We start from the raw sequence: 15,421 nt of genomic DNA, 5'->3' as shown, positions 1-15,421 counted from the left end.
TGGTTTGAACGATGTTTATTGTAAAAACAACCCAGTAATACTCCACAGGTAAATTACCACAATTCTTTTATATTCAGATTTCCAAAAGGTCATATTTTAATAGCCTGATCCTTTGATGTTATAAAGATCTCAAAGTGTAAGTGGTAAGAGGATCAAAATCACAACGTCTTTCATAAATGTTTGTTGGTGTTGGTAGATACTTTATTAATTTATATCTATACATTTCAAATGGACAAGTGCTGAGTTCTACTCTACAAGTATCAAGACCAACTGTTGATAACCCTTTTTTTTTACAGGAACAATAAAGATATCATGAACACGATCTCATTTCATTTTTTGTGAAATGAAGAGTTAGACACTGTTGAAGGATAAAATGTGTGAGTACTGATTGCCCATCAGATTTCATCAACAAAAGGTGTGTTGACCAACTGTCCACTGGAGGCCATAGTCTTTTTGCCAGACATGAACTTCTTTGCCACCTGAAAAACAGAATGAGACCAATTTTGTTATACAAAATTCCAATCCAAATGATAAAGCCTTAAATACACTATTATTAGCAAAAGATACATGACCATGTTGGACACCCACTTATGGATTATTACTATTTTTCAGAATATATTTTTAAAATAGCCTTAAAACCAAACTATACTTCGGCCGTCCGTGTTCCGTGAAAGGCCCATGCACTGTCCACTACTGGACTGCTGTTCTCAAAGGTGCTCAAGTCACTTGCACATACAATGCGGACCATCCCGATTTACATCAAGCGGATGGTACACGGATACGGACGGCCGAAATATACTTTGGGCTTAATTTTTGTGTGCGCGTACAGCAGCGGATAAGCAAGGTGAATGTTGAGACAGAAGAGTCCACTAGGTGGCAATATGCACAGTTGTGATGTACTGTGCAGTAGTCAAAGAAGAGTACAGAAAGAAAAGATACATAACAGTAAACAAAGCTGCCTATCCTTCTCTATCATTTTTGTGTTGGTTCTTGTTGTAATCTTTACATGCAAGTATAGCGGCTCCGCTACTTTTCTTCTTCTATCCTTCTGAGCGAGTCCTGTAAATGACAAGACTGATTGCTGCCCTCTGATGTCTGGTAGAATTAAAAAAAAAAAGTCATTGTACTGCACATGTCCAAATTGTCTATCTGAGCTTCAGCAAACGAGTATACTTTGAAAGCTGTGTGGAAATGATGCGAGACGCAGCGGAAAGTGGAAAATTAAGTATACCTGGGTCTTTTTTATGCCAACTATAAATAACACCAATGGATATTATGTAGTGAAATTATGTAGTGACCAAAAAATATTAAACATTTTGTACAGCACAATGGTGGGAGGTTGTCTTTACCCAGGATTGAACCTATGATATCCTTGTGTTACCATCCTAGAGCCTTTGCACTGGGATAAGAGAAAACATTTGCTTACGTTGACAACATCAGCCGAAGACACAGCATCAATTTTCTGGGTCACAGCCTCAGGGGAATGGTAGGTACCCTCTGCCAGCGCTTGTGATCCAATAGCTTCCATTAAGCCCTCGGAACTCTCAATAGACATTAGGTACTCGGCTGTCAACTGATTCCTGCTCAGACCAAATACATTAATAATTACGTGAAAACAAATACATGAATTGTGTACAATATAAAATGTACTGCACTCAAGTTCTAAAATGTACTGCACTCAAGCTACCCAGATGATGAAAACTCACTTAGCTCTGCTGAGGTCAGCCGCTGAAAGGTTTCCTTGAGCAATGTCATTCACTTGACCAACTGCTGCTTTGATTACCTGAACAGAAAAAAACAACATTTTATATAAATAACCTTTAGTCTCATGGGTAACACCATGTACTAAAGTCTTTTTTCAACAAAAGGGGCTTTTGCACCAGGTAGTTAAAGGAACTTAGTTATGGAACTAGCCACCAGGGTGGTTCCCCAAGAACAAAATGTTTCCCCTCGGACCATTTTCCTGGTTGCATTCGCACCGCCAATAGGAACTCTGAAGTGATGTAAGCTGCGCTTGTTGTTGTGACTTTTATTTTTACATCATACATACATACTGATAACACAGCGCTCCCATTCTCCATCTTCATTAGTTTCCTGTCTTATACATTATTAGATAGAACTGTGATACAAATAAAGAAAACAGGATATGAAAAAGTATTAGCGTTTGCCGTGCGGTTGATGCCCAATGTCGATTGCTAAGAAATACATGTTTCATGCTTCGCTTGGTCCCCTCGCGTTGGATTTTCTCCTTACCGTAAAGGTTGAGCGGTCCATCTGTCACTGTTTTCCATGTTTGTAGAGTTATCGCAGAGTAAAAATATAGGCTAATCTGTGTGTGTGTACACATAAAAAAAAGAAACAAAAAAGCGGGTGCTGGTGTTTCACGTGCGTTCATCCAATCAGCGTACGCTTACTTCACGGGCATTTCCTATTGTGCTGGGGTAGACCCTACTCTGAGGTAGGAGCTAATTTAGTTCCCCAACAGGCATTCCTAGAAATAAAACTGTTCCCAGTTCCAAAAAGTGAGTACTTCTGCTATTAGTTCTAAGAACTATAAAAAGGTTCCTCCGGTGCGAAAGCCCCTAAAATGCTGCATGTACTTTACAATCACTGGCTATTTTACTAAAGCTTCACATTTGTATTTGTGTAAAAATAAAAATCACCCAAAAATGAAATTAATGTCATTAATTACTCACCCTCATGTCGTTCCACACCCGCAAGACCTTCGTTAATCTTCCGAACACAAATTAAGATATTTTTGTTGAAATCTGATGGCTCAGTGAGGCCTCCATAGTCAGCAATGACATTTCCTCTCTCAAGATCCATTAATGTACTAAAAACATATTTAAATCAGTTCATGTGAGTACAGTGGTTCAATATTAATATTATAAAGCGACGAAGAATATTTTTGGTGCGACTTATATAGTAATGACCGATTTCAAAACACTGCTTCAGGAAGCTTCGGAGCGTTATGAATATGCGTGTCGAATCATGATTCAGATCGCGTGTCAAACCGCCAAACTGCTGAAATCATGTGACTTTGGCGCTCCGAACCGCTGATTCGATACGCTGATTCATAACGCTCCGAATCTTCATGAAGCAGTGTTTTGACATCGGCCGTCACTATATAAGTCGTTATTTTGTTTTTTTGGCACACCAAAAATATTCTCATCGCTTTATAATATTAATATTGAACTACTGAACTCACCATGAACTGATTTAAATATGTTTTTAGTACCTTTATGGATCTTGAGAGAGGAAGTGTCATTGCTGGCTATGCAGGCCTCACAGAGCCATCAGATTTCAACAAAAATATCTTAATTTGCGTTCAGAAGATTAACGAAGGTCTTACAGGTGTGGAACGGCATGAGGGTGAATAATAAATGACAGAATTTTCATTTTTGGGTGAACTAATCCTTTAAGAGCGAATCACTGACTCATTCGTTCAGAAACACTGATTCATTCATGAATCAAACACCATTTCTGTGTGTTGTTCAGAAACACACAATGATTAATTCTGCTTTAAATTAGTTTGGAACTATTTCCAATAGAACATAAACAGTAACTGGCAATATTGTTTCCAAAATTAAGATAATATTAATTCCTTGTTTCTTGAACATTTGCTTATTTATGATTTCTTTCATCATAATTAAGTCAATCATAAATGAGATGTTTCTTAGAGATCAAACCCATAGCCTTGGCTAGCACCACGCATAAAATAAATTAATGTTAAAACAGAGCATAATGTAAATCACACGTACGTCTTTGGCAGCGTTAGCCTGGCAGATGGTGTACACTCCAAACAGACCAGAGTCAGTGTAGTTGGCATTGAAGGCAGAGGCCTGCAACAAAGCAAGACAGACACAGTTACAGAGTCCTTCATAAAAGGCTTTTTTGAGCTGAAGGTCTCATAAAGTGATACTCACATCAAAGGGCTGAGCTGTGACCTTTGAGATGGCCTGACTCAGTATGCTTGTAGTGTTGGAGCCTCTCTTAACACGTGGTCCTGCTCCGAGCACATGCTGCAGTATGCTGAATGCCATGGCATCAGCTGATGTTGCACTTGCACCTTCGCTCGTCACCACCGCATGAACCAGTCCTCCTCCGGTCTGATGCCTCAGCTCACCTGGAGAACAGGGCCAGAGATTTTTATAATGCATTAAATATAAAGGTTAAGCAAATTGTTACTGTGAAAGCCTATAAAGTGTAAAAGCATTTCGCTAGCACACACATGACCTGAAAGCAAACTACATATTGGACTACTGAGCGATCGTGTCACTACAGAACACTAGGATTAAAATATAAAAATATGGATTTCATATGCATTTCTTTTACGATCACTTTATGAATGTTTTGAAGCGTCAGATTTTTGGGTGAAAAGACTTTTCATTTTTGGGTGAGCTATCCCTTTAAGTGTTGCTGTCCATTAGAGTGATTAAAATCAAGTCAGGATGCGCACTAGATTCAACAAATGTCACAGACAAGCTCTTTACATTATGTAATTTAATTCCTAACAAATAATGTGTTTTGTATGATGTGTTTTTAACATGCATTACTGTTTTAGGAGTAATAATGTTCTCTACCTCCACGGTACACGGCTTTGGATCCAACAGTGCCTGTTCCACTGCGGATGTTCAGGAACTGCTCGCCAACCTGCTTAAGTATGGTATGATCCACACCTACACAATAACATACAAGCAATCTTAATGTACCACATCATTTACAAACACTATAAAAAGTGGCAACCTGTACAGTACAAATAACTGATTTCATTGCCTTTTTTGGGTCAGATTAAATGTTTTTCTGTAAAAATATAATAACATACCAAGACCAACAAGGGCCATTCTTGCACTTGTGAAGTTGTTCTGAACAAAGCTGTGCATCTGTGTAAAAAGACATAAAAATACAGAAAACAGCAAAATTGAACTTTTATTTGCAATGCATAATACACAATTATTTGCTGTACTATTAAATACCATGGTAGATATATTTGTGCAGTTGCAGGATTGTTATTTACATGTTGTTTACTGTTCTTAAAGGGTTAGTTTACCCAAAATTACATTTCTGTCATTTATTACTCACCCTCATGTTGTTCCAAACCCATAAGACCTTTGTTCATGAAATTAAGATATTTTTGATGAAATCCAAGGGTTTTTTAATCCCCAATAGAAAAGTAAAGGCATTGTTAAAATAGTCAACGTGACTACAGTGGTTCAACCTTAAAGCTGCAGTAGGTAACTTTTGTAAAAATGTATTTTTTACATATTTGTTAAACCTGTCATTATGTCCTGACAGTAGAATATGTGACAGATAATCTGTGAAAAAAATCAAGCTCCTCTGGCTCCTCCCAGTGGTCCTATTGCCATTTGCAGAAATATACCGCTCCCGGTAAGAAACAACCAATTAGAGCCAGGAGGAGTGTCTTAGCAGTGTCAATCAAGCTTGCGTGAGCGCTGATCACACTCCTCTTATGCACAGCGCCAGCGCCGCGTACAGGCGTCAAATTCAAGATTACCGGTGTGCCGCAGCTTTGCTTATGCCGGACAAACAATCCAAACTGCCAATTCCTCGAGTGGCACCTGCTCATAAAATAAAGACGGGTAAACGGAAAAAGACAGATGACGATGATAAAAAGCCAAAAAGAAAGAATTAGATAGAGCCCGAAATAAAACGAGGGTAAATATCGGAGCGGCTTTTCCGAGGTGGAGGGAGCTACGTGTCCTGAAAGGATTAAAAACTGATGCAGAGTTAGCCACATTTCTGCTTCACAAGTAAGTATCCCTGCTTGATTTGTTTAATTTTTTAAGAACTACACAACTAAGATAATTTCAAAACAGGCCTGCCCGTCTCCTGCCTGATGCTTCCTCTTCTCCCCGCCCGTTGACTCCTCGAAGTCGCTGTGGGTGTGAATTCCTCGTCGGAGCCCATTGACTCGGTGTCAAAACTCTAGCCGCATAACATACAGATAAAATGTCACGCACTGTGCAAAGCAAATATTGAAACCTGCTAATTCACTGGCTTGTCATGTTGCTGAAATAATGTACTAGCAAACCTTATTTAGCATTACATATTGATAGAATAATTACTTGCATACTGTAACGTTAGTTACCGTTATATTATCTTACTAGCTATTTATTACTTATACAGAAATAGTGCAACGTCATATAGTTACATTACATGTATTGCAAAATACGTAATGTTTTGAGGACCAAGTTTGTAGTCAAAGTATGGGCAGGCCATAGTCAATGTAAATCATATTGTTGATGTTTCGTCTGTACCAGTGAATGTGCCATAACTGTTTATCCCTTACTAGCCTGCGCGTTCACGGCAGGCTCCGTTGTGATGGGGAAGGAGCTGTGGAGGGAGGGCTGTAGCGCAGCAGAGAGCAAGGGGGAGTGACCTGTGAGTTGTGCTTGTTCAAATTTTCAGGCTAAGTCAATGTTTTCTAAAAACTCCCTACTGCAGCTTTAATGTTATAAAGTGACGAAAATTTACAATTGAATGCCAGCTCATTATTGGCCGACGCCGTTCACGTGAGCACCAAGACACATGCGTGTGATGCTGACGCAGGAGCTGGCCAATACTGATCCGGCATTTGGACATAAACACGGAAGCTCTGGGCTGCGTTCACTGCGTCAGTGTAGGAGTCTGACCGGGTAGAGAAGAAACCACTGTACAACCACTGTAGTCACATTGACTATTTTAACAATGTCTTTAATACCTTTCTGGACCTTGAATGACGATAATTACTTTCTATGGGGCATTAAAAAAACCTCTCAGATTTCATCAAAAATATCTTAATTTGTGTTCCAAAGATGAAAGAAGATCTTACAGTTGTGGAACAACACAAGGGTGAGTAATTAATGACAGAAATTTCATTTTAGGGTGAACTAACCCTTTAAGCAACGTCCTAAATTGGTGCATTAATAAAGAATGTTAGGAATTGATGTGTGGTCATAAGTGTGTATATTAACTATTATACATCAAATACATTATACTTGAAAAGATTCAAATGAGTTTGTGCAAAGATACAAAAAAATGAATTCCTCCCAAAATGTTGTTTTACCTGTTCTGTGGTGATTTGGCCAACCATGTAGTCTGGACAGTACAAGGAATTGGACAGGGCATTCTTATAAGGCTGCAGCATGCAAATTCTCAATGACACCTGAGGCACAAACAAATAGAAATGAAAAATAGAAACAGGAAGTAGAAACATTAGAACTGCCATCCACCAAAGTACATCATAAACCAATGACAAAATTATATAGTTCATTCTCCATCAAAATTAATCCCTCCGTTACTCCTCATTTAGGGGTCACACTTGTAATCCTTGGCGGTCAAAACAGACCAAAGTGTAACATTTTTATTTTTTATTTTTAAGTTATATATATATTTTATTTTATTTACTAGACTACATTCACCTCATATTTATGCACCATTCATTTCTAATCAAATAATAAAAAAAATTAGAAATATTATTGTACAATATTAAAAATATTTCATATTATTTTCATTAATAATATATATATATATATATATATATATATATATATATATATATATATATATATATATATATATATATATATATAGTACAGTCCAAAAGTTTGGAACCACTAAGATTTTTAATGTTTTTAAAAGAAGTTTCGTCTGCTCACCAAGGCTACATTTATTTAATTAAAAATACAGTAAAAAACAGTAATATTGTGAAATATTATTACAATTTAAAATAACTGTGTACTATTTAAATATATTTGACAAAGTAATTTATTCCTGTGATGCAAAGCTGTGAATTTTCAGCATCGTTACTCCAGTCTTCAGTGTCACATGATCCTTCAGAAATCATTCTAATATGCTGATTTGCTGCTCAATAAACATTTATGATTATTTTCAATGTTGAAAACAGTTGTGTACTTTTTTTTTTTTTCAGGATTCCTTGATGAATAGAAAGTTCAAAAGAACAGCATTTATCTGAAATACAAAGCTTCTGTAGCATTATACACTACCGTTCAAAAGTTTGGGGTCAGTAAGAATTTTATTTTTATTTTTTTGAAAAGAAATTAAAGAAATGAATACTTTTATTCAGCAAGGATGCATTAAATCAATCAAAAGTGGCAGTAAAGACATTTATAATGTTACAAAAGATTAGATTTCAGATAAACACTGTTCTTTTGAACTTTCTATTCATCAAATAATCCTGAAAAAAATATTGTACACAAATATTTTGTACAATTGTACACATTAAATGTTTCTTGAGCAGCAGATCAGCATATTAGAATGATTTCTGAAGGATCATGTGACACTGAAGACTGGAGTAACGATGCTGAAAATTCAGCTTTGCCATCACAGGAATAAATTACTTTGTCAAATATATTCAAATAGAAACAGTTATTTTAAATTGTAATAATATTTCACAATATTACTGTTTTTACTGTATTTTTAATTAAATAAATGTAGCCTTGGTGAGCAGACGAAACTTCTTTTAAAAACATTAAAAATCTTAGTGGTTCCAAACTTTTGGACTGTACTGTGTATATATATATATATATATATATATATATATACATATAAATAAAATCAGACATAATTACTTACTTTTATTAGGTTTTGCATTTGGATACACATTTAGATTTATCAAAAACTACAAATTACTTCCATCATCATGGTTGATTTGTAGGTTGTACCCCCCAAAAAATTGCTTGTTATTTTTCATTTTTCCCATTCAAGTTTAACTATTTTTTAAGGCCTTTTCTAAGTCATCAAGTGTGTTCATATAGCAAGTGCCACAAAAGTCACCAAGTTTTGCACCATTCAAATTAAGTAAACAATTAAAAAAATTCATAAGGTCTAAAGTTACCATCAGAGGGTTAAAGACTTCATACCAATCTGTGGAGTCTGCTTGGCAAGTTCCTTATCCACTTTCACCCTGGCAGTGAGGTCTGACACTTCCCAATGACGAAACTCCGGTGCAGTGGTCACATTGATCAGATACTCCATTACAGTGTCACTGTGAGAGGACACACAGACAACATGTTTCCAGTGAAACACTAATCTTTACACATTATCAGACAAACTAATCGTGTGTACAACTCACATATGATCTCTCAGGCAGTCTACGGTGTACACCATGTTTTCCCTGGAGCTTGACACACTGCACATAAAAAAAATATTATATACATTTACTCACAAAATATACCATAACAGATATGCTTTGTGCATAATAATGCACCATATATAATATGCTAGTTGTTCTCAAATGCTGGCTTGCAAACCAAAAGTGGGTGGTCTGATATGGTCTTGAACAGCAAAAGGGCAAAAAACAGAAGGTAAACCTGGATCCTGAAGCGAAACCAGTTGAGAACCACTATATTATGCCACATATTTTATACATAAAAGAAGTTCAGGAGACGGTGTTCTGTGACATTATTAAACTGACCTCAAGCTTCCCCCTACAGCCTCAACACCACGGCAGATCCTGAAGGCAGATGCTCCCTTGGTTGTCTGGAATCAGCAGTATAGAGAAGTGAATGCTAACAAGAGTCACTGTACACTAGCAGTACGGCTGTCAAACAGAGTCATGATCGATGTATACCAGAGAGGCAGCCAAACGAAGCATGTGTGTGACACCGAGGTTGTCAATCGCCTCATATCGGCTTCCGGCTCCTGACGAGCACACCAATCCGAGAAGCAGGAGAATAGTTTTCCAAGGAAGCAATCACTAGCCCACTGGGCAATTTTGTCACCTGGAATGGGGAAAAGAATGAGTGCATTTACACCTTCCAATTTGTACCAATTTCTTACTCATATCATTGTTTTGGCATTTTCAAGTTAGGCTAAACATTAACACGTTATCTCGACAAACTGATTCAGCTAAGTTGTAGAAGTGTACTGATTTCATTGATTGATGTCACACTATTTTGTTTGACTTATAAAAAATATGTCAAATTGTCACTAAGTTTTAACAACATTTTTGTAAACTCTTTTTTTATTTTCATGTATACATGTATATTTTCAACAGTTGGAGGACCTCATTTTGTTGTGTCCTAATGGGGATACTAGATTTAAAGCACAGGTGACGGAAAGACTTTCTTGACTGTTGTCATTTCTCATCTCATTGCAAAGCTTTTGTTTTCTATATTATTAAATGTGTATAAAAAATATGACCGCACACTCAACTTGCGAATAGTTTATTTACCAACGTTTCAGGCAAAAAGCCTTTGTCAAGGTATTATTAAAACAACTGGTGTATGTGTTTTTTATGGATGTTCCAACTAAGATACAGAATTTGCCATTTTCAGGGAGTTTAAATGTTCATGTTATATTTTGGTTGTATATATGAGTTCATTAAAATGTAACTATTGTGTAAAAATAGTCACATAATATCAATATATTAATTGCAGGGCTCTACTTCTTATTAAATTGTAATCGTATCACAGTATGTTTTGCAGTATCGGGAAAAATATGGCTAAGAAAATTGTTGAAATGTTCAGTTTTTCAATTTAATTCAATATTCCTCTATAAACACACAAATAACAATAATACTTATAAAAAATCCAAATTGCACGGATGTTTTTTTAAGGAATGTGAAATAAGGAATAATTTAATTTCTCAGGTTTAAATTACCCATAAACGTGATCAAACACACAACATAGGAATCTAGAAAAAAAATATATATTAATAATCATCTAATAACATTGGAAATGCTGTATATAGAGATATAATTCACATATATTTTATAATATTTATTCAATTAATAATTAATTAATTAAAATGTAAATTAATACTTAATCCTCATTTACAGAAAAACATTCACAGAATTAATGGACTATGAAATTATCTAATATGTTTAATATTAGTGTACCTATATAGCTCAATATATTATGCAATCAATGTGTTAAAATATTGATGTCAATATTTATTTTTATAAAGTTACCTGAAAACAATATGACCAAAAAAAAACTAAAATTTCTTTTGAACATATCTGCTCGGTTTAAAAAAAGTTGTATTGTGCATTTCAGGGAATAAATAAGCATAATTAGTTAAAAAAACTTTTTGAATTGAATTAATAGTTTAGTTTAATCACAAAACTTGCATTGCTCTAATGAACATCTTTCTGGGATTGCAGTGCAAATTTCAATTCACCATGGGCACCGCAAATTTAATTCAAATTCTAATTCGTAGTCAGAGCAGAAACCCTCCCCAGCACCCACACATACATGAACATCCTGGTACGTGTGAGGGGCACCTGCCGAGACCTTGACCCCCGACAGAGGCACAGTCAAGGGCTGGTCCCTTTGAGTGGCCGCATAGAAGCGTCTCTGTGGAAAGAGAGACATATCATCATCCACTGACCTGCACTTCCTGCGGCAGAAACTTTAGTGGCTCCGCGGCTGCCGCAACCTCCACCTTACGGGCAGCCTGGGCGGCATAAAGCCTCCTCTGAAAATCAGAAAAGACATCACGCCTCTGAAGAAAGAATGTGTGCAAAAAGAGTAGAATAAAGAGGGGAAGTGCGAGGCATGGGATGGCTACTAAACCCAGGTTTCATAACAGTCATAATGACACCAGAAATATGCAATTAAACATTTTAAGCTGTATAAAGTAATGGTCTCATCTAATAGAGGTAAGAAGTTAAATTATCATCATAATGTTGCTACTCCTTCCTCTTATCACCCTATAAAAACGAAGTCTCTTATGCTCATTAAGGCTGCATTTAGTTAAATAAATACTGAAAAAACAATAATATTGTGAAATATTATTACAATTTGAAATTATGGTTTTCTGTTTTAATATACTTTAAAATATAATTTATTTCTGTGATGCAAAGCTGAATTTTCAGCATCATTACTCCAGTCTTCAGTGTCACATGATCCTTCAGAAATCATTCTAATATGATGACTTTGATACTCAGTTATTATCAATGTTAAAAAAAAAAGAAAGTTATTTTGCTTAATACTTTTTTGGAACCTGTGATATTTTTTTCAGGATTCATTGATGAATAAAAGGTTAAAAAGAACAGCATTTATTCAAAATATAAATCTTTTCTAACAATATAAATCTTTACTATCACTTTTATCAATTTAACACATCCGTGCTGAATAAAAGTATTAATTTATTTCAACAAAAAAAAAAAAGAAAGACCCCAAACTTGAACGGTAGTGTATATTGTTACAAAAGATTTCTATTTGTGTTAGATTTCCAACATTGATAATAAATCAGCGTATTAAATGATTTCTGAAGGATCATGTGACACTGAAGACTGGAGTAACGATGCTGAAAATTCAGCTTTGCATCACAGAAATAAATTATATTTTAAAGTATATTGAAACAGAAAACCATAATTTTAAATTGTAATAATATTTCACAATATTATTGTTTTTTTCTGTATTTATTATGAAATAAATGCAGCCTTAATAAGAATAAGAGACTTCGTTCAAAAACATTAAAAATAGTAATGTTTCCAAACTTTTGACTGGTAGTGTATATATATATATATATATATATATATATAGATAGGGGCAACAAAGTTTAATGAATCGCACGACAAATAAGATAAGTAAACTTTTCTCACTAAATTTTTATTCTGTTGTATTTTTATCCTGCTGTAGTACTGCTGACCTGAAAGTGCTGTCATCAGGAAATCAGTGTATAAGGGCCCATGGAAATGATAGATAGATAGATAGATAGATAGATAGATAGATAGATAGATAGATAGATAGATAGATAGATAGATAGATAGACTAAAAAGCCATACATTGAACAGTACAGTACTATAGTGAGTATAAAAATCATCTTTGGTCTTTAATACAAACAACTATATAGATATAAGGCTTTTAGGATGTGGTTCTGTTGCATTCAAAAGACTGAAAGCCGCTGCTCTACATAAATGAATTTAAACCAATTCGTTAATAAATTGACATGTTGAGAGAAGAACTGACAACTGTATCGTTATCTCTCATCTTGAGAACCAAGGCCAGCGTCTGTCTTATCTGGACCGCCTGCACAAAACAAGACACAAAACTATGCAGCAGAGCCTCTGATAGTCATCGTTAACCCCGTTAATCAATGTCTCACCGGTAACTGGCTTATTCCCCGGATCCCCCTCATCTTCTCTCTCTCCTTCAGATAGACCACAGCAATATGGCTGACCTAAGGATGTCCTACCCAAAATCCTTCACTCTCTGCTTCTTTACGTCGAAACCAAAATAAAGCGCAAGTGCATACTGCCACACAGGCGACTCGGAGTAGTGACTACTTCCGTTTGCATAGCGTACGCAGTACATATCTGAAAATAGATGTGAAAAATCTTAGTTCTTTTAAAATAATTTATTATAATCATTTTTTAAATATTATTATGATGTTTAATATTACATACGCCATGACTTTAATATGACATGTAAAAAAAAAAACTACAGGAAGTAGTTTGAATTGTGCGCATGCGCAGTGTGTCTATCACAAACACGTGTTGCGAGCACAGTCTATTGGTTGCGAGTCGCGCTTCTAGTGAAGATCTCTAGTCATTAAAGCGACTTCTGTTGTTTATTTGCTAAATTCTCGACTTTTCTGTTTAGTTAAATAGTACTGTCCTCCGTGAAGCTATTGCCGAGAGGACCCGTGTGTATTTACGTTAAACATCGGCTAAAACACAACAAACACGATGGTGAGTATCACGTGTGGGGCTTCTTACTATTTCTCATGTTGGGTCACTACATTAACTGTTTAAAAGTGTGTTCATACACCGAATCTTATATTGCGTTATGTTTTTTAGTGGCTGTGTTAACTTAATGTAGTCGGGTGTCTTGCTAATAACTCTTTGCTCTTGTCTGTCCATCTTCACACAGACTGAAGCTGAAGTGAATCCGAAAGCCTATCCTCTGGCAGACTCCACGCTCTCCAAAACCATTCTGGACCTGGTGCAGCAGGCGTCCAACTACAAACAGCTGAGAAAAGGGGCCAATGAAGGTAAAGTTCCTCAACATGATGAATGGTTTCTCCATTAGGACCATTAACAATATCCATGATGAAATAATCTTGCATCATTGTCTGCTAGTGATGGACGCTTTCGAAACTCTTCATGAAGCTTCGCAGCGATTTTATTTCTCGAATTAGTACTTCCAAATTATCCTTCATTACCTCGTACTGTTTTGAACCTTGAATATTTCCGATGGTTCGCCGGTGGATGGCGTTGGTCTGGGACAAGTGTCTAATTGTCTAGTGTCTAATTGTTTTAACTGATCTCGGGTCAGTTTTATAATGTAGATTAATACATTTTAATACTTAAGCGTTTAAAATACAAAAAGGGGAATATTTAAAGGTGCAATATGTAAGATTTGTAGAAATCAGTAAAATATACAAAAACCACTGGGCCAGTGTTTATATATTTTGTTCTCTTGAGTACTTAAAATATCCCAAATGTTTCCAACTATTTGTAAATCTTGAGAAAACTGCAATTTTAACCAAGGCTCCGGGACATGTGAGTCGCCGCCTATCAATTGCGCCATATCCAACCCCACCCCCTAGATCTTGTGTTCTGCAGTGAGAACCATCTCTTTAATTGACCTAATTTGCCATTCCCTACCAAATAACACAAAACAAGCACTATACATTAACAAAAGAACATACTTCTTAGATTCTTTATATTTAATGTATTATATGTAGATTATAGTTAATACATTTGTTGCATTTACATTGTCTATTACTTATTGCACATTATCAAAAATACAAGTGATCAAGCTCCTGCTAATAACCAAAGTTTGAATGAGTGATTTGCTTGTCTTTTGTTAGTGTATTGATACAACGATACAAAAAACTTGCACTTTCAAGCTCTTTGGTGTCAAGTCAGAATGGGAGGAGAAAAAAAAAACTCCAATAACCAAATAAAATTTACACACTTCAGTGAAATGGGTAAATTATTAAATATTAAGTAATATAATATAAGATCAGCTAATTATCTACCTATTAGGAATGTTACTTTTGCCTGCTCTGATTTTCGTTGTCTTCCACAGCCACTAAAACTCTTAACCGTGGGATTTCGGAGTTCATTGTCATGGCGGCTGATGCTGAACCTCTAGAGATCATTCTGCACCTGCCGCTGCTGTGTGAGGATAAGAACGTGCCGTATGTGTTTGTGCGCTCTAAACAAGCTCTTGGACGTGCATGTGGAGTGTCAAGACCTGTCATTGCCACATCAGTCACCATCAAAGAGGGATCGCAGCTGAAACCTCAGATTCAGTCTGTGCAGATGGCTATTGAAAGACTCCTAGTTTGAGCTCATACCTTTTGTTTTCAGGTTTTTTTTTTTTTTTTTTTTTTTAAACAATGATCTCTTTGTACAATCCTTAAGGTTTTTTTTTTTCTTGTATGCTAAAATCAAACAATGTTGAGTTTCTGACAGCCGAAATAAAGTTCGGTTAAAACGAAA

General features: G+C 35.7%; 2 protein-coding genes across 2 annotated transcripts; one reads left to right on the top strand and one right to left on the bottom strand.

Moving 5' to 3' along the window:
* Nucleotides 1–13,152, bottom strand: LOC125254943 (cytochrome b-c1 complex subunit 2, mitochondrial). Its single transcript, XM_048169761.1, is given in 16 exon segments — nt 1–479; nt 1,427–1,580; nt 1,707–1,783; nt 3,762–3,842; nt 3,927–4,126; nt 4,584–4,679; nt 4,826–4,883; nt 7,067–7,135; nt 7,137–7,165; nt 8,883–9,007; nt 9,095–9,151; nt 9,437–9,501; nt 9,593–9,661; nt 9,663–9,743; nt 11,353–11,466; nt 13,075–13,152. Coding segments are annotated over 16 exon segments (1,392 nt in total). The 5' UTR covers nt 13,108–13,152; the 3' UTR covers nt 1–395.
* A 147-nt stretch (nt 13,153–13,299) lies between these two features.
* On the top strand, nt 13,300–15,421 carry snu13b (SNU13 homolog, small nuclear ribonucleoprotein b (U4/U6.U5)). Its single transcript, XM_048169764.1, has 3 exons — nt 13,300–13,660; nt 13,842–13,962; nt 15,006–15,421. The coding sequence occupies exons 1-3, from the start codon at nt 13,658–13,660 to the stop codon at nt 15,266–15,268; spliced, it is 387 nt and encodes a 128-aa protein (XP_048025721.1). The 5' UTR covers nt 13,300–13,657; the 3' UTR covers nt 15,269–15,421.

This window comes from Megalobrama amblycephala, linkage group LG20, assembly GCF_018812025.1.
Source record: "Megalobrama amblycephala isolate DHTTF-2021 linkage group LG20, ASM1881202v1, whole genome shotgun sequence".
NCBI classification, from domain to species: Eukaryota; Metazoa; Chordata; class Actinopteri; order Cypriniformes; family Xenocyprididae; genus Megalobrama; species Megalobrama amblycephala.
The sequence above is the reverse complement of the archived record's forward strand: the minus strand, read 5'-3'. Positions and strand labels throughout refer to the sequence as shown.